The 26968-nt window shown below is 40.3% G+C and overlaps 1 protein-coding gene across 1 annotated transcript in view; it reads left to right on the forward strand.

Moving 5' to 3' along the window:
- TOX3 (TOX high mobility group box family member 3) overlaps nt 1-24181 on the forward strand; it is a 95237-nt gene extending 71056 nt beyond the window's left edge. The window contains exons 3-7 of the mRNA XM_081870223.1: nt 1598-1855; nt 16190-16459; nt 18495-18722; nt 19952-20032; nt 22226-24181. Coding sequence (XP_081726349.1) covers nt 1598-1855; nt 16190-16459; nt 18495-18722; nt 19952-20032; nt 22226-22984 — 1596 coding nt within the window. The 3' untranslated portion in view covers nt 22985-24181. The remainder of the gene's footprint in view (nt 1-1597; nt 1856-16189; nt 16460-18494; nt 18723-19951; nt 20033-22225) is intronic.
- Nucleotides 24182-26968: the final 2787 nt, after the last annotated feature.

The raw sequence follows: 26968 nt of genomic DNA on the forward strand, positions 1-26968 counted from the left end.
GTCCCAGGAGCACCCAAGCCAGTGTCTGACATGGTGCCAAGGATCTTTTACATTTTATTTTGAGTAAAATGAGAAACCTTAAGCCAAAATGTATTTAAAAGTAACCCCCTCCACATACACACAAGCAAACTCTTTGAATTTCAGACAGACACACAAGTGAATTTAATCTTCAGCCTCTGAAACAAGCACACATCCAGAATCATTACAATTTCTCAGAGAGTGCAGGTTTGTTCACGAACCCCAACTAACTGGGCAAAGGGAATATAAGAAGCTGGAAGGTGGAGATAACAGTTGCAAGGAGGATGCATTAGGGAGAAAGTCAGGAATATGATGGAAATACAAGGGATGTTCAGAAGATCCACACATGCACAATGAATGTGTGATGGAGTAACAAAATGGCACCCACTAGCTACACCGCCTCCATGCTTACGCACGCCATGTGACTGCACATTTGGCCTTAGGGTGAATGGGTCTGCACGCATGCATAGGACTACTACGACTGCACACAGGCAGCCTGATTGGCCAGGGGTCTCATTAAAGTGGAAGAGCCCTACACAGGTACATGCCACCAGGGGCATAGCTGTGTATTGGTGTAGAGGGAGGCATGCCTAGTGGGCATGATCCTGCTACCCTTCTCCATTAAAGGGGTGGAGGTGTTATAAGCACCCATGAACAGACACACTATTGAATGTAAACATGTCCCCACTTTTAATCCAGAAAGAGCTGTATCCCAGAATAATTTATTCATTGTTTTGCAGGGAATGATAGCAAAAAGTGTTCATTTCTGTGCCAGATATAAGCAGCATTTCAGCATCAAATGACCTTGATTTTTTTCTAAAGGGGTTAAAAGTATGTGTAGATACCTTGAAGAAAATTAGAAATAAAAGTTTCGTAAAGTTTTTCAGAAGAAACCTACCTTTCCCCACCACAATCCTTGCTCTGAATCAAACCAAAATTCCTCCATTTATAAGCCATTTCCCCCCAAAAGTCCATGTTTCTCACAACCACCTTCATATCAAAGGCTCTATCATACTCCTATTCCTCTTATGGAGGGAGCTTAAAAGCAGGATTCTAATATTTCACATTTATGGGTTGTAAAAGAATTTTGAAGTATTCACTACCAGATTAATGTTGTGTGTGTACTACCAAAGTTGCCAGCATTTTATTTGACGCATCAGAATAATGGTTAGGCTGTTTGTGCTGTTTTACTAACATATCAATAAACTGGCAATTTGTTATACAGCCAAAAAAACAAGCAACCCAAAACCACAACCCAATGTAGCTGATGCTCACACCAACAACAAAGACAGATGTTGCTAATTAAGGGTGCATTAAAAAACAGTTAATACTGATACACCATTAAAGCCATATGATAATGAGACTTAAATCTTTAATCTGAAGGATCCATAAAAGCTGGGCATATGTGAATATTGCTACACTTGTGATTTACAAAATAAAGTAAAATAAAATGGTTTGCTTGTGAGCTAAATCTTACAGGGTGTAAACAACTCCCTTTTATTACACACGCTGCAGTCATTTATTTAGCAGTGTTTCATTGCAGTGAAGTTGCTGTTCTTTCTTCTTTTTCTTCGTTTAGCAAACATTCCACACTCCAAGTCTTGGAGATGAAGAGTTTGAGATCCCACCAATTACTCCACCACCTGAACTGGATCCCACCAACTTAGGGATGGCAGATATACTGTTGCCATTTCAAGGTCTAAGTGATCAGTTGGCTGCACAAGGGAATGAGTTCACGCCACAGTTTCCACCGCAGAGCTTGGATCTTCCTTCCATTACAATATCTCGAAATCTTGTGGAACAAGATGGTATCATCCAAAGCAATGGGTTACATATGGTACGGATTTTTCCTTTCCTTTCCATTTGACTGCATAACTTCTCTTACTGCTGCATAGAATTGCAGTGTTGTGTACTGAGCCAAACATTTATGCTCCCCTGCCTCCCCTCCAATAACTTATCTGGCAAGCACATGAAAATAACATCCAGCTGCTAAAAGATGGTACTCCTTGCACTCAATACAGCATCCTTATTTGTTGTCTTTTGTTGTAGTGACGCACAGTCGATATCGCTAGTGTCTTGTGGCAGGATATTTTCATAAATTTTCAGTGGGCACCATAATGTGCATTCGCTTATTTCAGGGATGGTGAGATCCTTCGGCCCTTCAGATCTTGTTGGACTCCAGCCCTCACTTGTCCCAGCCAGCAGGGCCAATGGTCAGGGATAATGGGGGTGGAAGTTCAACAACATCTGGTGGGTCACAAGTTCCCCATCCCTGACTCATTTCATTGCTCGGAAGGCTCCTGGCGGTAGAGAGAAAGGAGAAAGTTGCAGACTGCAGATTCAGGGTCATGAGCTGGTGGCAGAGCATGAATCTGGAGCAAGGAAACCAGCGAGCCCAAATTCAGATGACACATGAAGCCAAACAACAGTTTAGTCCTGAGTAGCGCAGCAACAGGAGGAATTGGGGAAGGGATTGATAGCCACAGTCTCCTCTCTGGGAGCCTGCACATTCATAGTAAGCCACTGTTTAGCTTTACAGTGGTACCTCAGGTTAAGAACTTAATTTGTTCTGGAGGTCCGTTCTTAACCTGAAACTGTTCTTAACCTGAAGCACCACTTTAGCTAATGGGGCCTCCCACTGCCGCCGTGCCTCTGGAGCATGATTTCTGCTCTCATCCTGAAGCAAAGTTCTTAACCCAAGGTACTATTTCTGGGTTAGCGGAGTCTGTAACCTGAAGCGTCTGTAACCCGAGGTGCCACTGTACTTAGTGTAATGTGCAAACCAGGACAGTGTTTTAGCAATGCAGCTGAATTTGCGTTCAACCCATTTGCAAGGCACAGTAATGTGTGTATTTGGTTGTATGATGTAATCTTCATTTGCAGAGATTACACCTGCTTCACAGGTTAATAGGTGTAATAGCATTACTGTAAGGTACACCCTGATAGTTAATTTCTTATCCTCGTAGCTTTTTCTGTGGAGCAGAAGGCTTTGTAGTGTAAACACTCAGTTCTAAATACTTACTGTTTCCCCAGTATCAGCTGTAAGGAAGTAGAACTAACTAAATAAATAATGTAAAGAGCTAGGTGAAGCTTAAGGGCTGTGTTAGTTTTACTTAGTAATTAATGGGCTTGTTACTTATGACCATTAATTTCAATGGGTCTACTCTGAGTAGGACTAGCATTGAATGTAGTCCTGGATATTTCAAGGCAGCCAAAGCTTCAGGTGTTGTGGTGGGTGGGTGGTGACTTGAAAAGCTCTTCTAAATTCTCCCCCATTTCATACTGTTCCCTCTTTCAGTCTGAACATCTAATCTAAATTCCATAGATGTGGCGGTAAATGTCTCTCATCATTTATTGAAAATGTGCACTTTATTAAACTGATAAATATTTATTAATAATAGAATCCATCTTTAGATTGTATATTTCGTGAATTACCTTTCTTTAGAGCCATAACTTTTTTTTTATTACCGCAATAAAAAAAACGTAAAAGAGGCATTTTAACTATGAAATTTCATTTCATGGTCAATTGGGCTTACTGTATCTAAAAGAACTAAATATGGAGCCATAAAATAATTATGATATTCATCTACACTCTTGAACAATGCCTGCACAAAGCAGCATTCAGCTTGTCAAATCTTACTGCATTGTTGAGAAGTTGCTAATCGGTAATGATAGACAAGACCTAGATGTCTATAGAGGCAAGTAATACTTTTTCCAAACCGAAACCATTAGAATAACACAGCCCTTTTTTCTGTTTTTAAGATACCAAATGAAATCCCAGCCACTTTTGGAAACATTACTGTGTTAGACAGCTTCACTGCAAATGATAGCTATTTTAATTGGATTTATAGATTGACCCTGTTGAAATGTCCAGTAGAATTTCACCTTGAAGAAAATGTCATGAAATTTTCAAGCACAAACAGAAGAAATGAAATGTACTTGGGCAGAGCTATGATTAATACAGTGTGTCTCTGGCTTTGTTCTGAGCAGTACCTGACATGTTCACCTATAAACTTGAATGCAAAATCGCCAGAGGCACGGGTAGAAATAGGTTATGTCAAGGTTCTCCGATGTTTCCCTCAGGGTGCGGAGTTGGCCAGCTACATAACAGTACTTTCGCAGGCTTCTCTTAGATTTGCTGCAGGATGACTGCTGGAATAATAAATAATACTTTCCATTCCATTTCTGACTTAGGATTGCTATATCCAGCAATCCATTTTAAGTGCAAGCAAGCTGTTTTATTACCAAAGTATATGTAGCCCAGCGGTTATTAAAAATGAATGTATTGATGGATTAACAATTCTTCCTACCAGTAAAAAAAAAAAAAAAAAGACCTTCTGATGTATTGTCCTACATTTCTTACCCAGCCTGTTATTGCTTTTGTTTATAGAAAAAGTGACAATTTGTCATGTTGCTGATTAGCTTCATTATTATTGACAGGATACAAAGGGACATTTATCTTAGTTTAAATGTATGCTATTACGTTGGGATTTCCCTCACACTCCCCCACCCCAAAATGAGGAAGCACAACAGAAAACTAAAGATAAAAGAAGTGCACTGTGATTAGCATTTGCATTTTAATAATATGCTAATACCAAAAAAAATCAAGCTTCATAAATGAATTACTGGCAGGGAATGAACGAGTTCTAGCTTGAGTTCAGAAAAACACCTGGGACTTAACAAGATGTGGTAAAATATATAGACCTACACATAAATAGATGGAAATCAATTGCTATATGCTATCAAAAGTCATTACAGTCTAAAGCACAGTTGACTGTTTAGATGATCACCTGAGAAATTATTTTAATCTACAAAGGGTGGCAATTCCATAGCGTTGTTGCCTGTGCTCTATAGGGTTCCTTTTTATTCTTTTCTCTCCCCCCCTCTCCCCTTTAAACATCTCTCTATAATCTACCCAGCCTGCTGAGTAGCACTGACATCAGTAGTACATCAATTTCAGAAAGTGGATTATTTTTACTAGACAGCTATTGTGACATATTGGGTCAGTCATAAATGAAAGATATTCATGCAAGCATGCAATACTTGTAATGAAGTCTCACTCTGACCTTCTGTATGATTGATTCTGTAATTTAGTTTTCTCAGGCACTGCCTGAAATGAAATGAAATCATGTTGAACAAGTTTTGAATACCCACAGTGCATCAGGAGAAGAAAAATCTGTAGCCCTAGAGGCTTGAGAGAGAGCAGCTGAACGATTTATCTCCATGCTATTATAGCCTTTGCCAGCATTCAACATTTTCTCCTTCTTTTTTTTCTTCCTTATTTGGCTTAAGTACTTAATTCTGCAGGTAGCTGTAAATGGGAAAATAAAATGCTGTTCAGATTTAAAATGACAGGACAGGAGTATGTGCAAGGGACTGATAAAATATCTTGAATAGAACTGACCTTTCATGTTGCTGAAAGTTACTGGGGGATTCATCCTAATAATTACCATATAGATTATTTTTTATTTCTTTCCTGCAATGAAACATTTCAGAGAGCAGTGGTGCTGATTGAATGAAAATTGAACTTGTTAACATTCTTTTCAGCTTAGCCTGTTGTACATAACAGAAGGTTAGCTTTGATGAATTTCGAAATTCCCTTTCTGATATCTAAGAAACAGACGGTAAAATAATTGTCTCTTTTCAGCCTGCATTTATTTTTCACTGCCTTAAAAAAATACCTCTGGTTAACTCTACAAAAATAGAGTTAACTGTAAGTGCATCATTTTTTGGTATATCTCTGTGTAAAGAAGTTCCTATATGAAAATGTGATAATCATTATTCTGCCACAAAAATGTATAGCAGAACTTCGCTTTGTGTTCAAAATGTTTAGATTAGATTTGATTCCACCCACACCATTTTTTTATTCTTGAACACATGACTGTAATTGTGCACTGGAAATTTTTAGTTCCTGCTCCCACTACTTTGAACAACTCTCTCTTACATCCTATCACAAAGAACCTGCTAGGACACTGCTGTCATCTATTGATGTTCTCCTTGATCAGAGGTGAGATGGATGGTGACCCAGTAGAGGACTTTTTCACCTGTGGCACAGTGTTAGCCTTCTATCCCCACAAAAGCTTACCTAGTGCCTACATTGCTCTCTGTTGTTGTTGTAGTAGTAGTGGTAGTAGTTGTCTGCCCTTCAGTGAAAGTTCCCAGTAAATGTTTTGTTTTTGTTCTAAATTCTCCCAGACCCTGCAGGTATCTTAAACAAATTTGGGAATTCTGCAGCCTCCTTCCTTAATGGTACAGTTTACTAATTTTTATTGTTTTAACATGTAAACCTCCCTAGAGTCAATGCTGAATGCATAAAGATTCTTAAATAAAATTCTTAATGATGGGTTGCATCTAATGCATTTCTACTGAAATTAATGCACATGATTAATAAGACCATTCATTCCAATGGGTTTGTTCTGTTCTTGGCCATGTGCATTGAACAACTGAAGAAAACAAATCTGATGCTCCCTGGAGCTCATTGTTTTTTGATTTTGTGGACCCTGGTTGATATATTTATCACAATGCCATGGGACAAAAATTGCTAACATAAATAGTATATAAGTTTAAAGGATTGCTAGCATCAGTCACTCACAATGCAGTCCATGCCTAGTCATCAGTCCCACTGAGTTCAACAAGGCTTATTCCCATGCAAATGTGGATAGGATTTCAGCAACTGAAATCTTATATACATGCAATGATGTGGGTTTTTCAGGAAAGAATAATAACATTTGGAACATTTTCTGAAAAACGTTCTCATGCAAATTAGGCTAATTAGCAAATGGAAGTTTGCACTGGGAAATTTTCAGTTTGCACTGGGAAATTTTTGATGCTCTAGAGACCCATTTAATTTTGTATGCTTATTTTATTTGTATTCAGCCAACAAACCTAAAACTTTGAAATTGCAGAACTTATCAAATATTACATTTGCAATTGGCATCCATTCATTGTTAACTAATGAACTTATGAAATGGAATCTGTTACATGATGAAATAACGTATTGGAGCATTTACACCCCATATCACTGTACACATGGAACACACTGTTCACATGGGAGTAAGTCCTATTAAATCCAGTAGGAGTTACCACTGAGTAGGAATGCATAGGATTACATTGCTGTAAACAACCTTTAGTATTTCACATAGATATAATCATATGAAGGAAAGATTTTTAATTTTATTTAAAAGGCAATTTAAATATAGACATTTATAATCCAGATTCTTGATTTAGCCTTTCAGTAAAGCAAGGAATTGAAAATTACCAATATGTTATGTCAAATCTGGCAGATAGGCATGGTTTCAGGTTATTTTCCTTCATAAAATGTGTGTTTTATTCATTCTAATTTTATTTACAAGGAAACTCCCACAATTTATTTTTAATATCCACATTACGATCTTGATATGAATAGGGGGAAAGAGAGGGACTGTGATTACAACAGAGTTACAGCAGTATTGTTTACTATATTACAAATAAAACAGTTATTTCATGGTTCATTAATGTGTTTAGTGTCTGGAACTCTTTATTAAAAGAAGCCTTTCTTGTTGTTAAGAACATGTTTATTGTCATCATTAAGAGGGGGAAACCCAACTAATTACTGAATTCAATCATTTGTTCATTTATAAGGATGGCGGTTTCTCACCTGAGGAGGCACTTAACAGCTCAGTGTGGCATTTTATCATCAGACACCAATCAGTTTAGTTTTGTTGTTTAGAGAAAGAAGTGACATGATAGATGTTTAAAAACTAATGCATGCCATGGAGAAAGTGAGTAGAGAGAAGTTCTCTCTCATGAACATACAATGAAGCTGTATGATGGAAGGTTTAGGGCAGATAAAACAAGAGTACTTTCTCACATGGCACATACTTAAAACTATGGAAATCACTTCCAAAGGAGGCAGTGGTGATGGCCTCCAACCTGGATGCCTTTAAAAGAGGATTAGGCAAATCTATGGAGGAGAAGGCTATCAACATCTACTGGCCATGAAGGCTGAGTTCAACTTCCTTTGTTGGAGGTAGTACATCTCTGAATACCAGTTGCTGGGAATTACAGGTGAACAGAAAGATTCTGATTAAAAGCCTCACTTAGCTATGAAGTTCAATAGATTATGGAGAATGGTTACGAGAAGGAAATGGGTGAGAGCTGTACACATCGCCCTGAGGTACTTCAGGGAAAGTCATAATAAAAATGTAATAACATAAATAATGCATTTTTTTTTAAAAAAAAGTCAGTATCATTGTTTTACAACAAGAGCTTTTTAAACATTGCACATATAAAATCTATTGGTGATTATTTTTGTTCTCATAACAAAATACTCAATTCTCACCTGGTGCCACTGTCAACCGTGACACTTTTCTTTCCCACCCTTACCCACAGCCAACAAACAAAAATGAGATGTGGTTTTTAGTCACTGGATTAGAATGGTCTGAGGAAAAGCTTCAGAAAATGTCATATGCACAGTTCTTCTGAGAACAATGAGCCACACACTTTTGTGGAACTTATCCCTATCAAGCTGGTTGTCCAGGAAAATTTTTATTAGACATATAACATGCCACAAAAGGAATATACAGTGGTACCTCTGGTTGCGGATGGGATCCATTCCAGAGGTTCAGTTGGATCCTGAGGTTTCCACAACCTGAGGACCGCTTCTGCGCATGCGCGTGCAGTGGTAGACCACTTCTGCGCATGCGCGCACGGCAAAACCCGGTAAAATACTTCTGCATCCCAAAGTTTATGTAACTAGAGGGTTACATAACCGGAGGTACTACTGTACATCTCTGACACATTTTTTGACAGATGAATTCAACAATACATCATAAAACCATATATCTATAGTAGGAACACCTACATATTTCCTCTCTCATTTGCATACCATGTATTTGGTAACCATCAGTCTTTGGTAACCATCAGAGCAAAATGGATATTTGGCATATCTCTAGACTGAAGACAAGGGTGGTGTCCTACCAGAGTTAACTCTGGATGCCATCACACTGATAGGATAATGAGACTCCTACTTACCTCCCTTGACTGCACCGGTGGAGCCAAAAGAAGTGTATCTGCCAAGATGCTTTCAGTTGGCCTTGCTGCAGGGATTTGCTGGACAGTGTGCATACTGTCCTTGCTAAATTGCTCTGGTTCTTAAAAAAAAGAAAAAAGCAGCCTGTTATTTATTTGGTTTGATTTATGGCACTTCTGCGCTGCCCCATAATGTAAAAGTTCTCTGAGCAGTTTGCAATGAGTAAATAAACCCAACTGAAATAAAAACTGAAGCACAAACCTGTTTAAAAATGGGAGACCTATATAAAGGTGGCAAAACAGAACTTTCTGTACACCCCTCGCCCCCATTAAAAACAGATTTAAAGATTAGATGCCCTATGTTAAAAGGCGAGTGAGTAACAAAGTCTTCACCTGGCACCAAAAAGACCACAAAAATGGCACCAGGCGAACCTCCCTGTGCTTCTAAGTTAGTTGTCACTGGCAGCAGGATGCTGCTCTTTTTGCAGAACAGCAAGTGGAAGTTTAACCGGGTAAAAGGGTAGCAAAAAATGAAAGCTGTGGAATAAGCATTGGGAAATCAGGAAGCCATTCCAACGGTTCCTGTTCCTTGAGGTTACTCTCATTTCTGTCACCTGTGTATTATGCAGTAATTCGAATCTTCAGTATTGTAGAACATGAAAAAATGGGGGGGGGGGGAAGCATTGACCCATAGATTTGCGCACACAGTGAGCCCATTCCCAAAATATCATTCTGACATTTGGAGAGGTGAGAACCTTGTAGGCAATTTTATTCAGGGCCAAATATTGGTTTGCCCCACTCAGAGGTGCACTTGAAAGGGTCAAGGGAAAGCAATTGCTGGTTTCCTTCTGCAGAACCGCATGAGAGTTGAAACGTTCTCAGAACACTGAGATGCATACATTGTACCCAGAGAGGCATTTCTTTCTCGGCTTTCAATTCACGTGTGTCTTTATGGCAATGGTTTTTCCTTTTATTTGGGGATTGTTGTTGCTTTTGGTGATAGTCCAACTGAACAGAGCAGTGTTGTATTATTAGATTTTGCCAGAACATAGAATTCTTGCTTTTTAAAAAGTATGTGACAATACGGAGTAGCCATATTTTTTTTTAATGGAAGCAGTCAAGGCACAAACCAAATTTTAGAAGGCAAATATAAAATATACTACTGGGGAAACTGGGGTTCTTGTATCTGTTTTACTTCTGCATGTTTCGTGGCCAAAATGAAAATAGAAAATGGTATGAAATAAATTTAAATCTAGGTAAATAATGGGCTGAGCCAAATTCGGTGATTTTCTCCATTTGAAAAATCAATTACCAAGTTTTAATTAAGGTGCTTTTTATTGATTTATGCTTAATTCTTAATGTTTCATTTCTTGGCACGTTTGTTGTATTATATAGGTCTCTCTTGTTTTATTATTCTATACTGTGATTTACCTATCATGTTAAGCAATACTTTTAAATTGATTGATTTGATTTTGCCAGCTATTTAGAGTAAAAAAACCACCACAGAAATCTGCTAATCCAGGCCCCCTAAACAGTTTGTTTAAAGACAACCCACACAGGTTCAAAAAGTCAGGATTCAAATAAACTGCATTTTATTCTGGTCCCAAATAATTTCTGCAGCCATGGTTTTTTAGTCTAAACATAGGGGATTGTCCTGCCTTTAGACTTCCCATTAGGGCATATGATTGGGCACTGTAAAAACAGAATGCCAGACTAGATGGGCCATTGAGGATTTCCTTATGTTCTTAGGGTTCCATGTATATCAATGCTTGCAGGATTGTAAGGAGACAAAGTTTAAAGTGGGTTTCTAAAGCAAAATTGTAGGTACATTTTAGCTAGCATCAAACTGTGCACTAGATTCTGGCACAAAGTGAACTGATGTTTTTTTAAAAAAATCTGGGTGCAGTGTCAGTATCTGTGGTTGTGTGGCAGAGACACACTCTGCATGCATACATCTCTACTTAAAAGGATATCAGGTGGTACACCTGGGGGAAAAAATATCTGCTTGAAATCCTGGAGATCTGCTACTGGGGAAAGACATTGCTACACACAGTACTGTACAGATGAATTAATCATCATGATTCATTATAAGACAGTTTCATATATTCAGGATCCTGGGCAGTCTGCCACCCTGTCCTTTTCCACCTCTCCAGTTTCAAAATCAGTCAATGGCTTCAGGAGCCTTTTCAGTGTCAACATGGAGAATTGTTTCATGATAGCCCTGAATCATAATTCTCCAATTACTTATGGCAACAGGGTCCCAGAAGCCCCCATACTGCCAGAACTGCAAGTTTTAGGCAGTTAACAACCAATCTTCCAGTGGCTTCAGGCTTTTTCAGGAGCCTAAATCTCGGCACATTTAACAAGACAAATACATGATTTGTAAATATTTTATATTACTTTTCTTGGCATCGTGTTAGATATTTACGGTACATCAGGTTGCTTGTATCCAAATGTGCAGGGCTAGATCTGCTGTAAAATCACAACTTGCTATGTTGCCACCTAAAGACTGGTGCAGTTTACTTGCCTAAGGCATGAGATCCAAGCCCAAGCCCATGAATAGGTAAAAAATAGGGGAGTGTGAGGAAAGACTTGGGCTTTTTAGTTTAGCAAAGGATAGTGACTTACTTGCCAAGTGCCCTGGAAAAAATGGGACATTCCATTTTTTTCTCATGAGATTGTGGCAGCTCTTTTGGCTGCTGTGATCTCCCCCGCAAAATGCTTTTAGGGGGACCGTGATCTCATGTAGTGCCCAAAAACAGGCCCCGCAAAACCCCTCCACTTTTGGGGGAGCGAGAGACAGTGGAGATCACATAACTTGCATGGTAACATATTCCAGTTTTTTATTAGAAAAAGTTGGATGATATGAAGTTCGTGAGGTGAGGAGACATGTTAGAGGTGTATGGAATTGTGCATGGTGAAGAGCTGTAGCTCAGTGGTAGCACATCTGCTGAATGTTTGAAGATTCAGCTCCTGAATTTGAAGGGACCCAAGTTGGTCTGGCTTTGGTATAAAGCTGTGTCCTGTAATCCTATACATTTTCTTCTCTTGGTTTGCAAGAGGATGAGAAGGCACCTTTACGGAAACTTCTAGTTCCTCTCTCAGTGTGGCCTCATGCCAATTTTACCTCACAGGATTTTTGAGAGGACTTTTTGTTTTTTTTCTTAGGGTGGCAAACTCAAGTGTAAAATCACTCTGAACGCTTTGGGGAGCAAATGTAACAAATTTAATAAATACTTAAATACAACTTTAACATATGATAGGTTCAGATAAAATTAATGAAGTGCCATAATGCAATACCCCACTTGACCTAAACAAAATGACTTTTGAGTATCTGAAAAGAGAGGTAGAAACAGTGATCTAAAACTATCACTTAACTTATTTGTTGCTGTCAGGATGTGCACTGCAAATTGGCTAAAAAGAAAAAAGGGATATGGCACTGTAATTAAATTGATTTATTTTTCTAGACCTTATTCAAGAAAATGAATAGATTTATTGAAAAACAGTCTTTGTTCATTAATTTTTGGAATAACAATGTGTAAGTTAAAGCCTTATCTGTATATGTGTGAGTGGGCTAGCATTATGCTAATTATGTTAATTATGTTCAGCTTTTATATCAAATATTATATCAAAATATTATATCAAAATACTGATTTACTATACTGTATTATGTGCCCTCATATTTCCACCTCTGTAAAAATCTCCTTTTTGCAGCCCTCTGTAACTTTTCTCTCTTGTAATTATGTATTAGGCTACTGGGGTTTTGTCTGCATGTTGCCATGGGCAAATGCATTGCTGCAGATGTACAAGCATCTACATCTGCATCTGTGATGGGGAACCTACAACCCTCCAGTTTTTCTTGGATTCCAAGCCTCATTAGTCTCAGCCAGCAGAGCCAGTGGTTACGGATGATGGGATTTAGAGTCTAACAACATCTGGAGGGCCACAAGTCCCCCACCTCTAACGTAATGAATTCAGGACGTTCTTAAGCTTCCCACTGCAAGAAAAAAGTAGAGAAGGGAAGTATGAACAGGAGGCAAAAGCAGTACCATGCATTTCATCTTAGATGAAATGGTTAAGAATTCATAGACTTGCCTATGAAATTGGTTTCTGGGCCTGTTTAAGTCAGCAGAACTTAGCTTCAATAAAAGCCTCAAACTGAACCAAAATGACAAGATTTAGAGTAAAGCATTTGTTAAACCATGTCTTTATATTATGATTTATTTGAATAAGGACTAAGGGAAACCTCTTTTTGTGGCAGAGAAAAGAGCAGCTTTTTATAGGTGAGAAACCACCAGGAAATAGCTCTCTGTATGCCTTGACACCCTATCTCTCCCCCCCCCCCAGCAAATTATTATTCTCTTTGAGTCTTTTTATTTTCTAACATTAAAAAACTCTTCCTTAAGGCAGTAAGACACTGTCTGAAGAATTGGCAGTGGCATTGCAGGATTTGGGTGGGGTGATTTAATTTGTGGAAAGTGATATCCTTAAAAAGATTCTGAATGACTTCCAGATACCCCTGCCAATATAATCTGCCATTATAGCAGATGAATCTCAAGGGGTGTCCAGAGCATTGTCTGGTCCTGTTGTGTCGGATGAATTTCAGTTCTTTAGGCTCAAGGTTGTGGACAAGGTGCTTGGATCAGCCAGAGTGACTGGACCCTTGACCCTCTTGGCTGATAAAAACCAGCAGGGAGGGGACAGCTGGCTGGGCCAGGGAGGTGATTAATGCCTCCTTGTGAGAAGGGGTGGTCCCTGCCTGCTTGAAGGAGGCAGGGGTAAAACTACTCCTCAAGAAACCCTCCCTGGATTCAGAAAACCTGAGACCAGCCCGTCTCCCCTTTTTGGGAAATGTTCTTGAGTGGATGGTCTCAGACCGGATCCAGATGCTCTTGGAGGAAACTGATTTTCTAGATCCAGTTCAATCAGGGTTTAGGTCTAGTTTTGGCACTGGGCCAAGATGGTTTGAGCATATAACACCAATCCTGGCCCAACTGCACTGACTTCCAATTAGTTTCTGAGCCAAAGTCATAGTGCTGGTTTTGACCTATTGAACCCTAAATAGCTGGGGACTGCAATACCTCAAGGACCACCTCTCCCCCATATGAACTAATCCAAACCCTACAATAATCATCGGAGGGTGGCAGCATGAGAATGGGCCTTTTCTGCAGTGGCTCCCTATTTGTGGAATGCTTTCCCAGGGAGGCTCACCTGGCTCCTTCATTATGCATCTTTAGGTGCCAGGCAAAAACATTTATCTTTAACCAGGTGTTCAGCTGATTAACAGTCTGTGGCTTTTTAAATGTGTTTGTGGGAGTTATTGGCTTGCCTTTGTTTCATTATGTATTTTGTATTCTCATTTTGTATTTTTCTGTTGTGAACCATCCTGGGGTCTTCGGATGAAGGGCAGTATACACAAATTAACAATAACAACAACAATAATAATCCTAGGTGAGAGTTCCTTTATTATAAGCAGCAGTAAGAATTCACAGGAAAAGTTACCCAGAAGGAATTAGGCAACTTCAGCTCCTGTCTGGTTCAGATACATTTGTATTACAAGCTTTCTTTGTTTATTTAGTTTGTGAATTTAACACTGGGAAACCAGAAGCAAAACATTCTGGAAATATAAATAGAGCTCAAGGCAAGCAAGGATTACTGTAATCATGTATCAGAATTATTGCATTATAACATTGGGACACAGGAAGTTCAAGGGGCTAGTTTTGATGTACAGTCATATACAGCTTTGTAGGGTGAGACCCTACCTGCCCGTGGACTGTCTCACCAGAGTGGTGCATGCTCTAGTTATCTCCCGCTTGGACTACTCAATGCGCTCTACGTGGGGCTACCTTTGAAGGTGACCCGGAAACTACAACTAATCCAGAATGCGGCAGCTAGACTGGTTACTGGGAGTGGCCACCAGACCATATAACACTGGTCCTGAAAGACCTACACTGGCTCCCAGTACATTTCCGAGCACAATTCAAAGTGTTGGTGCTGACCTTTAAATCCCTAAATGGCCTCGGCCCAGTATACCTGAAGGAGCATCTTCACCCCCATCATTCTGCCCAGACACTGAGGTCCAGCGCTGGGGGCCTTCTGGCAGTTTCTCACTGCGAGAAGCAAGGCTACAGGGAACCAGGCAGAGGGTCTTCCCAGTAGTGGCACCCACCCGATGGAACGCCCTCCCATCAGATGTCAAAGAGATAAACAACTACCTGACATTTAGAAGACATCTGAAGGCAGCCCTGTTTAGGGAAGTTTTTAATGTGTGACATTTTAATGTATTTTTAATCTTTGTTGGAAGCCGCCCAGAGTGGCTGGGGAAACCCAGCCAGATGGGCAGGGTAGAAATTAATAATAATAATAATAATAATAATGATTATTATTATTAGTGATACCTGAAAGATTGCCTCAACTTTTATATACCTAACTGATCACCGCGCTCTGTAGGTGAGGGCCTCCTGAAAATACCATCTTATCAGGAAATCTGTCTGCATACTGTAGGAATCTGCTCTTTATCGTTGTGGCACCTTCCTTTTGGAATTCCCTCCTCTTGAATATTAGACAGGCAGCATCTTTATGGCACCTATTAAATACCTTCCTCTTCAGCAAGGCTTTTGCGTTCTGATCTTCCCTGGTCTGCATCTGTATTGGAATTGTTTTTAAGAGCTTTTCATTATTTCCCCACTTATAGTTTGCTCCCCTGAGCTCGTTGGGGAGGAAGGATGGGATAGAAATTTTATAAATACATAAATTTGGGAGGTGGTTGTGAAGAGCAGGAGCAGCTCCAGGGGGCTCATGATGGTGGGCCCTCTGCTGGGCTGTGGGCTCCTGGCAGATGCCTTAGTATGCCAATGCTTGCTGCCAATCCTGATTATTATTTTGAATTTATATAGCACCATGAGCGTGAATGGTGTTTTACAAGAGTGACGTAGAACAGATCCCTTCCCTGAGGGGAATGCAATCTAGAATTGGAGATTTGAGAAACAGTAAGTGATGGAGAGAGAAGTGGGTGGAACAGTAAACCGGAAAATAACACCTAGTGATTACACTGCACATCCTTAGGCTGAGTTATAAGTTGAGTTGGAGTAGGGCACAGGAATTGACTTGATAATTCTAGCAGCTTAATATCATATTTCCCCACCTTTTTCTTTCTTTCTAGGATCATAGTCATGCAGATGTGCCTCAGTATCGCCAGGACCACTCTTTGATTATGAGATCCATTGTCCATATGACAGACGCTGCTCGTTCGGGAATTATGTCACCTAACCAGCTGACCACAATTAACCAATCCCAGCTCAGTGCTCAACTGGGGCTGAACTTGGGTGGGACCAATGTGCCACACACTTCCCCATCCCCTCCTGCGAGCAAATCGGCAACCCCTTCTCCATCCAGTTCTATAAATGAGGAAGACGCGGAGGACTCAAACAGGGTAAGTTCTATCATGTGTTGTAAAAAGATGCTCTCTCTCCCACCACCAAACTTTTGTTTTTGTTTTTAAGAGGAGTTCAGTAAGGGCAAAAAGGAGTGAGTGGAATTCAGCTAAGTTTTACTCAGAGTAGAATCATTTCATGCGATACAATAATCTTTATTGTCATTGTCCCATACAGAACAACGAAATTGAAAAAATCTACATCAGACATTAAAAAACCAACTAGCCTGCTATCTCAGCCTGGTTAACCCCCTAAAAACTCTGATACCCCGTAATTAAATACAATATTTCAGTGAGTCTGCTCTGAATAAAACTTAGTTGAGTATCACCCAGTAGCTTTATTTAGTTGCTTACCATAATGATGCTATGCTGCTATTCTGTGGCTTTTGGTGTGTGTTAATGTGGTGTAATGGTTCGAGTGTGGGACTTAACTGTAGGAACTGGGAGAGCAGTGTTCAAATCCCTTCTCAGCCATGAAGCTCAGGGGGTGAGCTTGGGCCAGCCACTGCCTCTCAGCCTCACCAGCCTCACAGGGTTCTTGTGCAGATTAAATGAGGAGGGGAGAAAACCATGTATATGGCACCTGGAGCCCCTTGAAGAAAAAAGCGAGAAATAAATGAAAGAAAAAGTTGCTGGTATAGGGTTCTTTATAGAAATTTCCTCATTTTCTAGATGCAGCAATTCTGACTGACATACCTGCTTGCAAATTAATTTTCATTTTACAAAACCAAAAACCTAAGCATTCTTCAATAAAAAAATCAATAAAAAATACCTTCACCTCTTTGGGAAAGCCTTGAGTGTGCTCTCAAATTCCTTTTCATATCAGATTAAATAGGTTTGCAAAGGATAGACAGCCAACTGAGAAATATCTCTGAACAATGACAGCCTATTTTGGGATATAAACAAAGAGCAGATGCCCGATGGCTGGAATATCTATGTCTAACATAGCACAGTTTTGCATTTATTTGTTTTGTTACTTTGCAGTTATTAGCCTTGAGCCTGAGGGATAGAGAGCAGGTTATAGAAAGCTAAATAGATTGGTTGTGCAGGTTATGTATGCAGAATTTTTGATGAAGACCATGGGAGTTGAGCATGTGGAAGGCCTGAAATTAATCGCATGGATCCATCAAATGCCATTTCCACCAGAACTCTGCCTACAGGCTATGCAGGGCAGCTGCAGAGGGACTCATTGGAGCTCAGTCGTGATTGAATAATGACTCTATTAATTGTTCTGTGACCCGGAAAAAGGAACAAAAGCCATAGTAAGCAGCCTTAACAAAAAGGCTGAAAGAAGAATGACGAGTGGTTTCCTCCTCCTTTCATACTGAGTATCTTATTTCTGTAACTCATCTGATAGGCTGTTGGCTTCCATATGGAACTATGCAAACCTCTAATGCTGGCTACTCTTGCTTGTGGGACAACACAGGGTGAAGGAGCTAGTGGAGGAAATAGGCTCATTTGGCAGGGCCAGTAGGTGGGCTATGAACAAATGTGAAGCTCATTTGATAGGCTTCAACAAACAAACAAACAAACACCTCTTGTTTAAAATGGAAATCAGTGACCTATGCTTCTTCTTTGAGAGCATTCTAAGTGAGTGGCTGGAGGGCTACAAGCTTGGTATATGGTTTAAGTGGGAGCTGGTGTTGCACTATGAAACGTTTGTCAGAAACAAGCTTTAGATAATGCCCTCAAATACTTTGTATAATGCTGCCCATAGACAAGACTGTTTCTGCATTTCCAGTTGTGCATGAGCACCTGATAGGGTGAATGTGATACCTCTGATGGATACTTTAAAAAATAAACTAGAAATGTAAGTTTCTCACCCTCATGATCAGAAATATATTCTATGTCTTATGATTTTGAATTGTTTTTTAATGCCTGCTACAAAGGTCTTCTTTTTATTTCCCCTATGTTGTGGTCTTTTGGCATACTTCTTTTCAAGTAGAGCATAAACAGCTTTGTGTATGCATAGCTGATTTTTATAATTAATATCCCATGCTGGACACTGATTTTGGTTTTGTTGCTCTTTATCAAGGCTGCAGGAGAAAAGAGAGCTGCCCCAGATTCTGGCAAGAAGCCCAAGACTCCAAAGAAGAAGAAAAAGAAAGACCCCAATGAGCCACAGAAGCCAGTGTCAGCATATGCCCTGTTCTTCAGGGATACACAAGCAGCAATTAAAGGGCAGAACCCCAATGCTACCTTTGGAGAGGTTTCAAAAATTGTAGCGTCTATGTGGGATAGCCTAGGAGAAGAGCAGAAGCAGGTAACCAAGGGACCCTTTGGAGTTTTGGGGGAGAAAGGGGTGATGCACTGAAAGATGCCAAAGTCCTAATTAAACACTAGTGGGCTGATCCTTTTGACTTCATTAATTAGAAATGCAGCAGAACGGGTTGGAGCACAGTTATGCTTCCTATCAACCCAGCTAAGGATCTGGCTTCATATCATCCCCTTGTCATTCTCTGATTGTAGTGGTAGTAGTAAGGTTGCAATATTTTAATTGACTTGATTGATCAATTAATCAATGAAAAACACTTTTGACTGGCTAAACAGTTCCCAATTTATTGGACGGTGGAGCATTGCACTGCAAAATATTGCTTTGAATGTAAGTACTTACTAAAAATGCAAGGACTGTCTTAAGAGGCATTTAAAGGGTTTACCCCTTTAATGACAAGGCTCAGAGGCAGAGCACTAACCTTGCATGTGGATGGTCCCAGGTTAAATCCTGGCTGTCTCCAGTTAGGACTTCTGTCTAAAACCCTGGAGACCTGCTGCAAGTTAGTGAAGACAGTACTGAACTTAGATGGACCAGTGGCCTGGTTTAAGGCAACTTCATACGTCCATGTTCTTAAAATCTCAGTGAGGGCTGAATGGAACTCAAGAGAAAACATTTCACAGGCAAGTTCAGAACATCAATGAAAACGAGGTGAACTTGCTTGTGAAATGTTCTCCCTTGAGAGGCTACTGCTTTTATATAGCAAGTACATATTCTAATTGTGATGACATCACTGGGAGCAAACAAAACCCATTCAGTGCAAGGCCTGTTCCCTTACTCTGTGTTGGCTTAATTTATGCTCTGTGACATCATCACATAGTCATTTCTAATTGGCTATGAAACTGCTTCCAGGAAGCGATATAATAAATGGAGTCAAAGAAGTAACCGATGGGTGATGTGAATGCAAACAGAAATGGAAGAGGTAACCTTTGGAGGGAGGAGAATGAATTCAGGAGATATTTTTTTTAATCATCTCAGCTCCAATTCCTTCCCATTTTAATTCTGAAAATGTACACAGTAGCAGTTTTGGCTCGTTGTTTTAAAGGAGAGGAGGGATGAGAGTCACACACTTTTGTGAACCTTTTTGTTGCAGAGTTGGCATTGTCCCTTTTGACTTTCTTCATTTTACAAGACCATAACATCCCTCTTCGGGCAAGAGCTACTTTATGGTGTGAAATTTAAACACTGAAGGTGGTGTTAATTGCAATGTCTTTTAACAGGTATATAAAAGGAAAACAGAAGCTGCCAAGAAAGAATACCTTAAGGCACTTGCTGCCTACAGAGCAAGTTTGGTTTCCAAGGTGAGCTCGAGTCTGACTTCAGTTACGCATCCAGTAGTGCAATGCCTTCAGTGTGGATTCTTTTCACCTTATAAATAAATAAGCAGAGAATTTGTTTTTTTAACCAGCCTTATCTTTGGGGAAGGACAGTAATCTAGAGGCTCTTGCTTTGCATGTAGACGAACTGAGACTAAGTCCCTGGTATATCCATATTTTATTCCTGTGTTGTAGAGGTTTGGATTAGATGACTCTTTAGGCCCTTCCAACTCTACAGTTGCATTATTCCACTTACAAAAATCAGGTTGCTTTGCTCTCTGTGCAACCAGGACATCTTGCAGATTCATTCATTCATAATTTTATTTGTATGCCACTTTTCCACAAAAGAATCATGTCCAAAGTGACTTACATCAAAGAAGACAGGAATAGGTCTCAAAATCAATCATTGCAAATCACAGCTTCATAACAGAACAACAACATAATAACAAATATAACAACATACCAGAAAACAGCAAAATTTCAGTACTATAAATATAACTGGGCACTATCCATTTGGAAAAAGAAGAGAAATGGTCTTTGAGTAAAGCACTGCAAAACCATAGAGCATGTTACAAGGCAGTATAATATCAAGGTACTGTATATGCTGCATTATTTATTGAATAAAGCTCTCGTGAAAGCTCTTATAGTAAACAGCAGTATGAGACTGTTGGCAATTTATTCTTTTGCAGAAGCAATTTGGTATCTGCATAAATCAGAACCCGATGCAGAGCGTGTCTGTGAGGTGTAATAGGTTGTCTTGGACTTTGCCTGTGGGTTTCATATCCCTGATCAGCTAAGCTATCTTCAGATATTTGAGGGCTCCTCCACTCTACCAATTAATATTTGCAAGGAAATTGAATCTTGGCAACAGGCTCCTCCTTGTTGCCTTAAAAACATCCAGTCCTTCCCCTCCAAATGTCCCAAAAAGGCTCTAGCAGTGGTTATATGGATAAAGGATGTGTGTGATAAAGGTGTATTAAATGATGCATTATTATTACTGTTCTTCATTTACTTTGTTAGTCTCTTTATCTTGCCCATGGCAACCCAAAGCAACTTACAAGCAAGCGAGCCAACAAAAACCTACATAGATACATTAAAATGGGCGTATGTGTACATTTAAGACACCACACCCACTTCCAAAAGGCCGCAGATAGTTAAAGGCCAAAGGCCTGGTTATAGAGGAGAAGTTTTCTCTGAGGTCCTAAAGATATCTAAAGATGGTGCCAGGCAACTGACCCTGGAGAGAGCATTCCACAAAAGAGGAGCCACTGCAGAAAAGGGGCATTCTTGTGTTACCACCTTTTGGACCTCTTGTGGAGGAGGTAAACAAAGAAGGGCCTCTGATCATGATCACAGGGTCTGGGTCAGTTCATATGGATGCATGAAGGTGGATAGAAGTCTTATCTCCTTCCCTCATAAAAATGGAACCTGAAAGGGTTGGAGATTCAGAATAGAAAAAAAATAATGTTCTTCTTCACACAGTGCATAATTAAATCCAGCATCAGCATATGCCTCCAAATGCTATTTTATGAAAAACATGAGGGGGGAACAGTGCTATCGCACTCATGTCCTGCATCCTGTTGGCTACTGGCCTAATGCTCTTCTGATGTTCCTAAAATGGGGAGTTGCCTGACCAGTTATTGATATGACTTAAAGGATGTTGCCTTATGAGTATAAGGTGGTTTGGTGAGTTGCCTTGATGAAAAAATTAACAAATAATCTGTGACTGGCTAAAGGAACAAAATACTTTTATTCACAAACTGGAACTGTTTAGGAAAGAAAAGCTGAAGTAAAAAGATGCCTTCCCACAGTATAGAAAACTTTTTGGCTGCATGAACACAATGGACTTGAATCTTGTTACTTCCTGATGGGTTTTACTGATGGATTAATTTATTTATTTTTGTTTGCCTTTTGTTTTAGTTTAGGCACCCCTTGTGTCCTCCCTGAGGTGGGAAGGGGATTGTTCTTTGTTATTAAAATTGTGTTAAAGTGTTTTTTTTTTTAATTATTAATAAAGAGAAAGGAAGAAAAAGGGGAAGATGCCAAGGATGCTGTTACAAGCTCCTTGGGTGCGAGAGAAATGCAAATGTGACAAATATAAATATAAACGTATAAATATAAAAACATAAGAGGCGGCCCCTGTATTAACTCTCATGAACTTCTCTTTCTTAAATGCAGGCTGCTGCTGAGTCAGCTGAAGCCCAAACAATCCGTTCTGTTCAGCAAACGCTGGCATCTACAAACCTGTCCTCGTCCCTCCTTCTGAACGCCCCTCTCTCCCAGCACGCGGCTGTGGCCACTTCTCCACAGACTCTCCAGCAGTCGCTCCCCAGGGCAATCGCCCCCAAGCCTCTAGCAATGCGGCTGCCCATGAATCAGATAGTTGCCTCGGTCACCATTGCGCCCAACATGCCCACAAACATTTCCACCTCACTGATAAGCTCCATGGGAAGCAGCATGGTGGGCACGTCGGCGTCGGTGCCCTCCCAGGTCAGCCCTTCCTTGCAGAGCCAGCAGCACCAGTTGCAGCAGATGCAGCAGATGCAGCAGCAGCAGATGCAGCAGCAGCAGCTCCACCAGCAGCACATGCATCAGCAGATCCAGCAGCAGATGCAGCAGCAGCATTTCCAGCACCACATGCAGCAGCACCTGCAGCAGCAGCAGCACCTGCAGCAGCAGCTGAGCCAGCAGCAAATTCAGCATCAGTTGCAGCACCAGCTCCAGCAAATGCAGCAGCAGCAGATGCAGCACCTGCAGCAACAGCAGCAGCAGCAGCACCAGTCGCAGCCTTCACCTCAGCAACATTCCCCAGTGGCCTCACAGATCACCTCTCCGATCCCCAGCATCGGGAGCCCCCCGCCAGCGCCCCAACAACACCAGTCCCAAATACAAACCCAGACACAGACTCAGCTATTATCACAGGCCAGTATTTTCTGAAGACACATGTTGCAAAGCTGCTTTGCATTGTGAGTTAAGCAAAGGGGGACTGTTTACGGCTGGAAACTGTACATTGCTGATGGTAGTTATGCAGGGATGCATAACAGATGAGTGAGCCTCTAAGCTGTCTATTAGATAGGCAATAAAGAACTACAATGTAGCTGTGTATATTCATTTAGCTGACTATAAATATTTGTTTCCCACCTCTCTCTTTCCGATCTTTTTAAAGAAAATGCTGTGCTCTCTTGTTTTCTTTATTTATTTTGAGCTTTACCCATAATATGTGAACTACATAGTCTTGGATATGCCTGGGCAGTGAAACAAAAAAGTTTTGGCCTTTTTCACAGTTCCAGATTAAAACTGATTAGTGAATGCACTTCAAACCAGTTTGGGGTTTTTTGTGTTTTTTTGTTCATGAAGTCCTAAAAAGCACAGTTGTAACTACCTGTAAAATGTTGATTGGATTCCATGCAATCACACTCGTATGACATGAGTAGTTGACGGTGTTTTTCTCTGTCATATATATATAAATATAAATATATATATAAAGATTAATGTAAAAATCATAGACTTTTGCCAAAGCTCCTTTTTCTCTTTTTAATATGTCTCCAGAAGGGGGAGGGGGGGAAACCTGCAAGTGAAAGTTCTTAAATATCAGAGCCCATCTTTACCATCAAAGCTATAATTTCTCTAAACACTTACAGTGCTTTGTTACAAAATATATTCTTACCCTGTTCTGTTCATTCCAAGTTGTTGTTGTTTTTTTAAAAAAGATGTGAATAATCTATCCTGTGTTTGGGTGACAACTTTCAGATTTAATACACTGTATTTTTTAAAAAAGGAAATGCACTTAAATGCACTGTTATTACAAAAAAAAAGGTAAGAAGGAAAAATGTGAGTTTTTAAAAAATATATGCTGTAATACCAGTAGACTATTTAAAAGAATTGCTACATCTGAATAATCAGTGTAAATATTTCCTTTAAAAAATTGTAAGTTTTTCATATCATGTGTTGTAAAGTTTTCATAAATGAGGCTTTAATGTAAACACTGGTAACATGAATGATTTAACTGCAATATTGCTTACTGTGTTTTTATGCTGTTTTTATACTTTTTTATGAGTTATAATAGCAGCAATTGAGTTGTTTGTATTTTGCTTATCTAAAACAAATGCTTTTATCTTGCTATAGAATAAACACATTTCAGTAAAAAAGAAGAAAAAAATCCAACCACATACCCCCAGTGTTTTGCAAAACTGAAATCAGCTAATCCTTAACCCTTTGAACAAAATACCAGCTTGCCTGTGTTACACCTCCTACTCATACCATAACATTAAGCAGGGCTGTACATGCCCACCTCAAATCTGGTTTGGCGCCTGATTCAACCTAGTATGTCCTGATCTAGCTCTAAGTTTAATTGGTATTTTAAATCCTAATGTTTGTGGTGGCAAAGGGGTTAAAAGTAGGCCAGGTGAGAGTTTCTGTCTACATCTCCCACCCACCGCCTTCACCTTGGCACTACTCCCATGTTTAATTAGGGATTATTATTATTATTATTATTATTATTATTATTAAAACCCTAATTAAACGTGGTTGCCAAACCACCACCACTCTCAAGATTGCTCAGGGTGCACCTGATCGAACCCAGAACAATTGGCCTGATTCAAGTTGGGATTTATTCCAGACCTGGATCACAGCTCTAACATTTACACTGGCATCCAAGGCTGCTTTCACTAATACAGTGTCATCCAAACCCAAGATCCACTGGGATGAGTGAGTTTAGAATAGGTGGATAGCTGAGTGAGCCTGGGCCATGAAGCCCCTCATTGCAGCCCAGCTGGAGATTCACCAGGATAAGTCTCTTAGCCAGGGTTCTACCAAAGCCAACAGAACCAAGAGTAGGGTAATCTTGCAAAGGGGCATTCTGGGGGGTGTAGTAGGGGCATACTTGCATCTGTTCAAAATCCCTGTCGACTCAGCAGAACTTGGATGGTGAAAGTTCAAACTTTACTTCAAAGGCTTGTTTTCCCTCAGCCAGGTTTGGGTTGTCTTAGCCAGCAGCTGTCCTGCTCCTGAATGGAGTTTGGCACATGCCAGTTTATGCTAAGTGGGTGTAAGTTCTGCCAGCGTCCTAGCTAGAATTGCTCTGTTAGTATACCTCCACCATGGCAGGTTCAGCTTAAACGAGGCAAGCTTAAGATATAAACAAACTTGGTATCATATGGAGGCCACAGTCTTTCTGTGCAGCATTGCAGGCTTTACCTGGAATCTGGAAAGATCTGGATGAAGCCAGCAGCACTTGCATATGCCGGAAGTTGGATGTGCTAGAGTCTATTTAACATGGTCTGCATCAGCCTTTCTCAAGTTGGTTGTCCTGTGGTTGTTATTGGGTTCTAATATTATTAGCATCAGCCAGCACATGACCAATGGTCAGGGACAATGGAAAATGTAATCCAAAAACACTGGGGAGTGATGGTCTGTATTAAGCCCTTTTGCCACCACCAGCAAAAGGGAAGTCCCAACTCCTGCCACTTCAATGGAGGGTCCTTACAGCTAGGAAAGGAAAAGGGCAATAGACTGCATTTGAGGTGCAGGAGGATGACTGAGTGAGCAGCAACCACAAATCATGAATGGGGAATGCAGAAGTTTTCCAGAGGGGGAGAGTATCAAGACGGGGACTGCAGACTTCGCTGGGTGGCTATTCTGCTTGCCTCATCTCAAAACGGGTATTGTAGAGTTGGGAAAGGTTGAGGGCAACCAAATTGATCTAGGGGATGGAGCAACTTGCCTCAAAAGGTTGCAGCATTTGGAACTTTTAAGAAAAAAGGCAAGTAAGAGGCAACATGATAGAAGTTTCAATCATCAGTCATGACATGGTGAAGGTTCTCATAACACTAGAATTTGTGGACATCCAATGAACCTGCATGTTCTAAGATTTGGGACGGATACAAGAAAGCCCTTCATGCAGTGTGTAGTAAAACTATGGAGCTCATTCCCACAGGAGGCAGAGATAGTCACCAACCTTGACGGCTTCCAAAGAGGACTGGACAAATGCATGGAAGAGAAGGCTATCAATATCTATTAATGGTTGCAGCCTTACTATTGGAGGTGGTAATGCTTCTGAATACCAGTTGCTGGAAACCACAAAAGGAGAGCATGCTCATGTGCTTGAATCCTGCTTACTGGTTTCTCATAGGCATCTGGTTGGCCACTGTGAGCACAGGATAATGCCCTAGCTGGGCCATTGGCCTGACTCAGCAGGCTCTTCCTATGATCTTATAACTGCCTGTGTCAGAGCTTCTTTGGCACCTGATAAATGATCTATTCAGGATGCTGCTGTGTTTAGAATTTGTTTTGGAGGTGCGGGGAAGGAGATGTGGGTTTAATATTTTGTCATGGCCACTAGCACATTGGAACACTTGTCTTATATATCAGAAATGATTGTTAAGGCATATTACAGTCTGAAAAAAGAGCTTAAAGAAAATATGTTTGTCTCTCTGGGAAGTTTTGCACTGGAGATGCTTCTCCAAGGAAGAAATCTCAGCTGATCTGCCCTTTAGGGTTAACCTTGCAAGTGAAATTGAATTTTACTGAAGCACTCTTGACCCCTTGACATCTGCTGAAAGACACTGGAAACTTGTAGTAAATTCCCAATGCTTCCTGTCTGTCTCTTGATTTTGCATAGGGCTCAAGCTTGTGCCCTTCATCACCCCATATCATCCTAAGATGAAGCAATAAGTGGAGGTCCAGGGTGGCAGCAACTTTGCCCTCTTTTTCTTGCTCCAATGTAAAATCTCTCGCCTGCCCCTGTAGTTATATATAACTACCCCTGTAGTTATATATATGTGGCTTCTGCCTATCTTCCCATTCAGCTGCACTTCACATTGCAAAATGGCTTCTCAAGCCTCTGAGAAAAGAGGTTTCCCATGAAGGAAGTGGGGGTAAGCTGGGAGGGTATTGATCTCTGCTACCCTTAAATGTTAATGC

This window comes from Podarcis erhardii, assembly GCF_964252035.2.
Source record: "Podarcis erhardii genome assembly, chromosome: 7".
NCBI classification, from domain to species: Eukaryota; Metazoa; Chordata; class Lepidosauria; order Squamata; family Lacertidae; genus Podarcis; species Podarcis erhardii.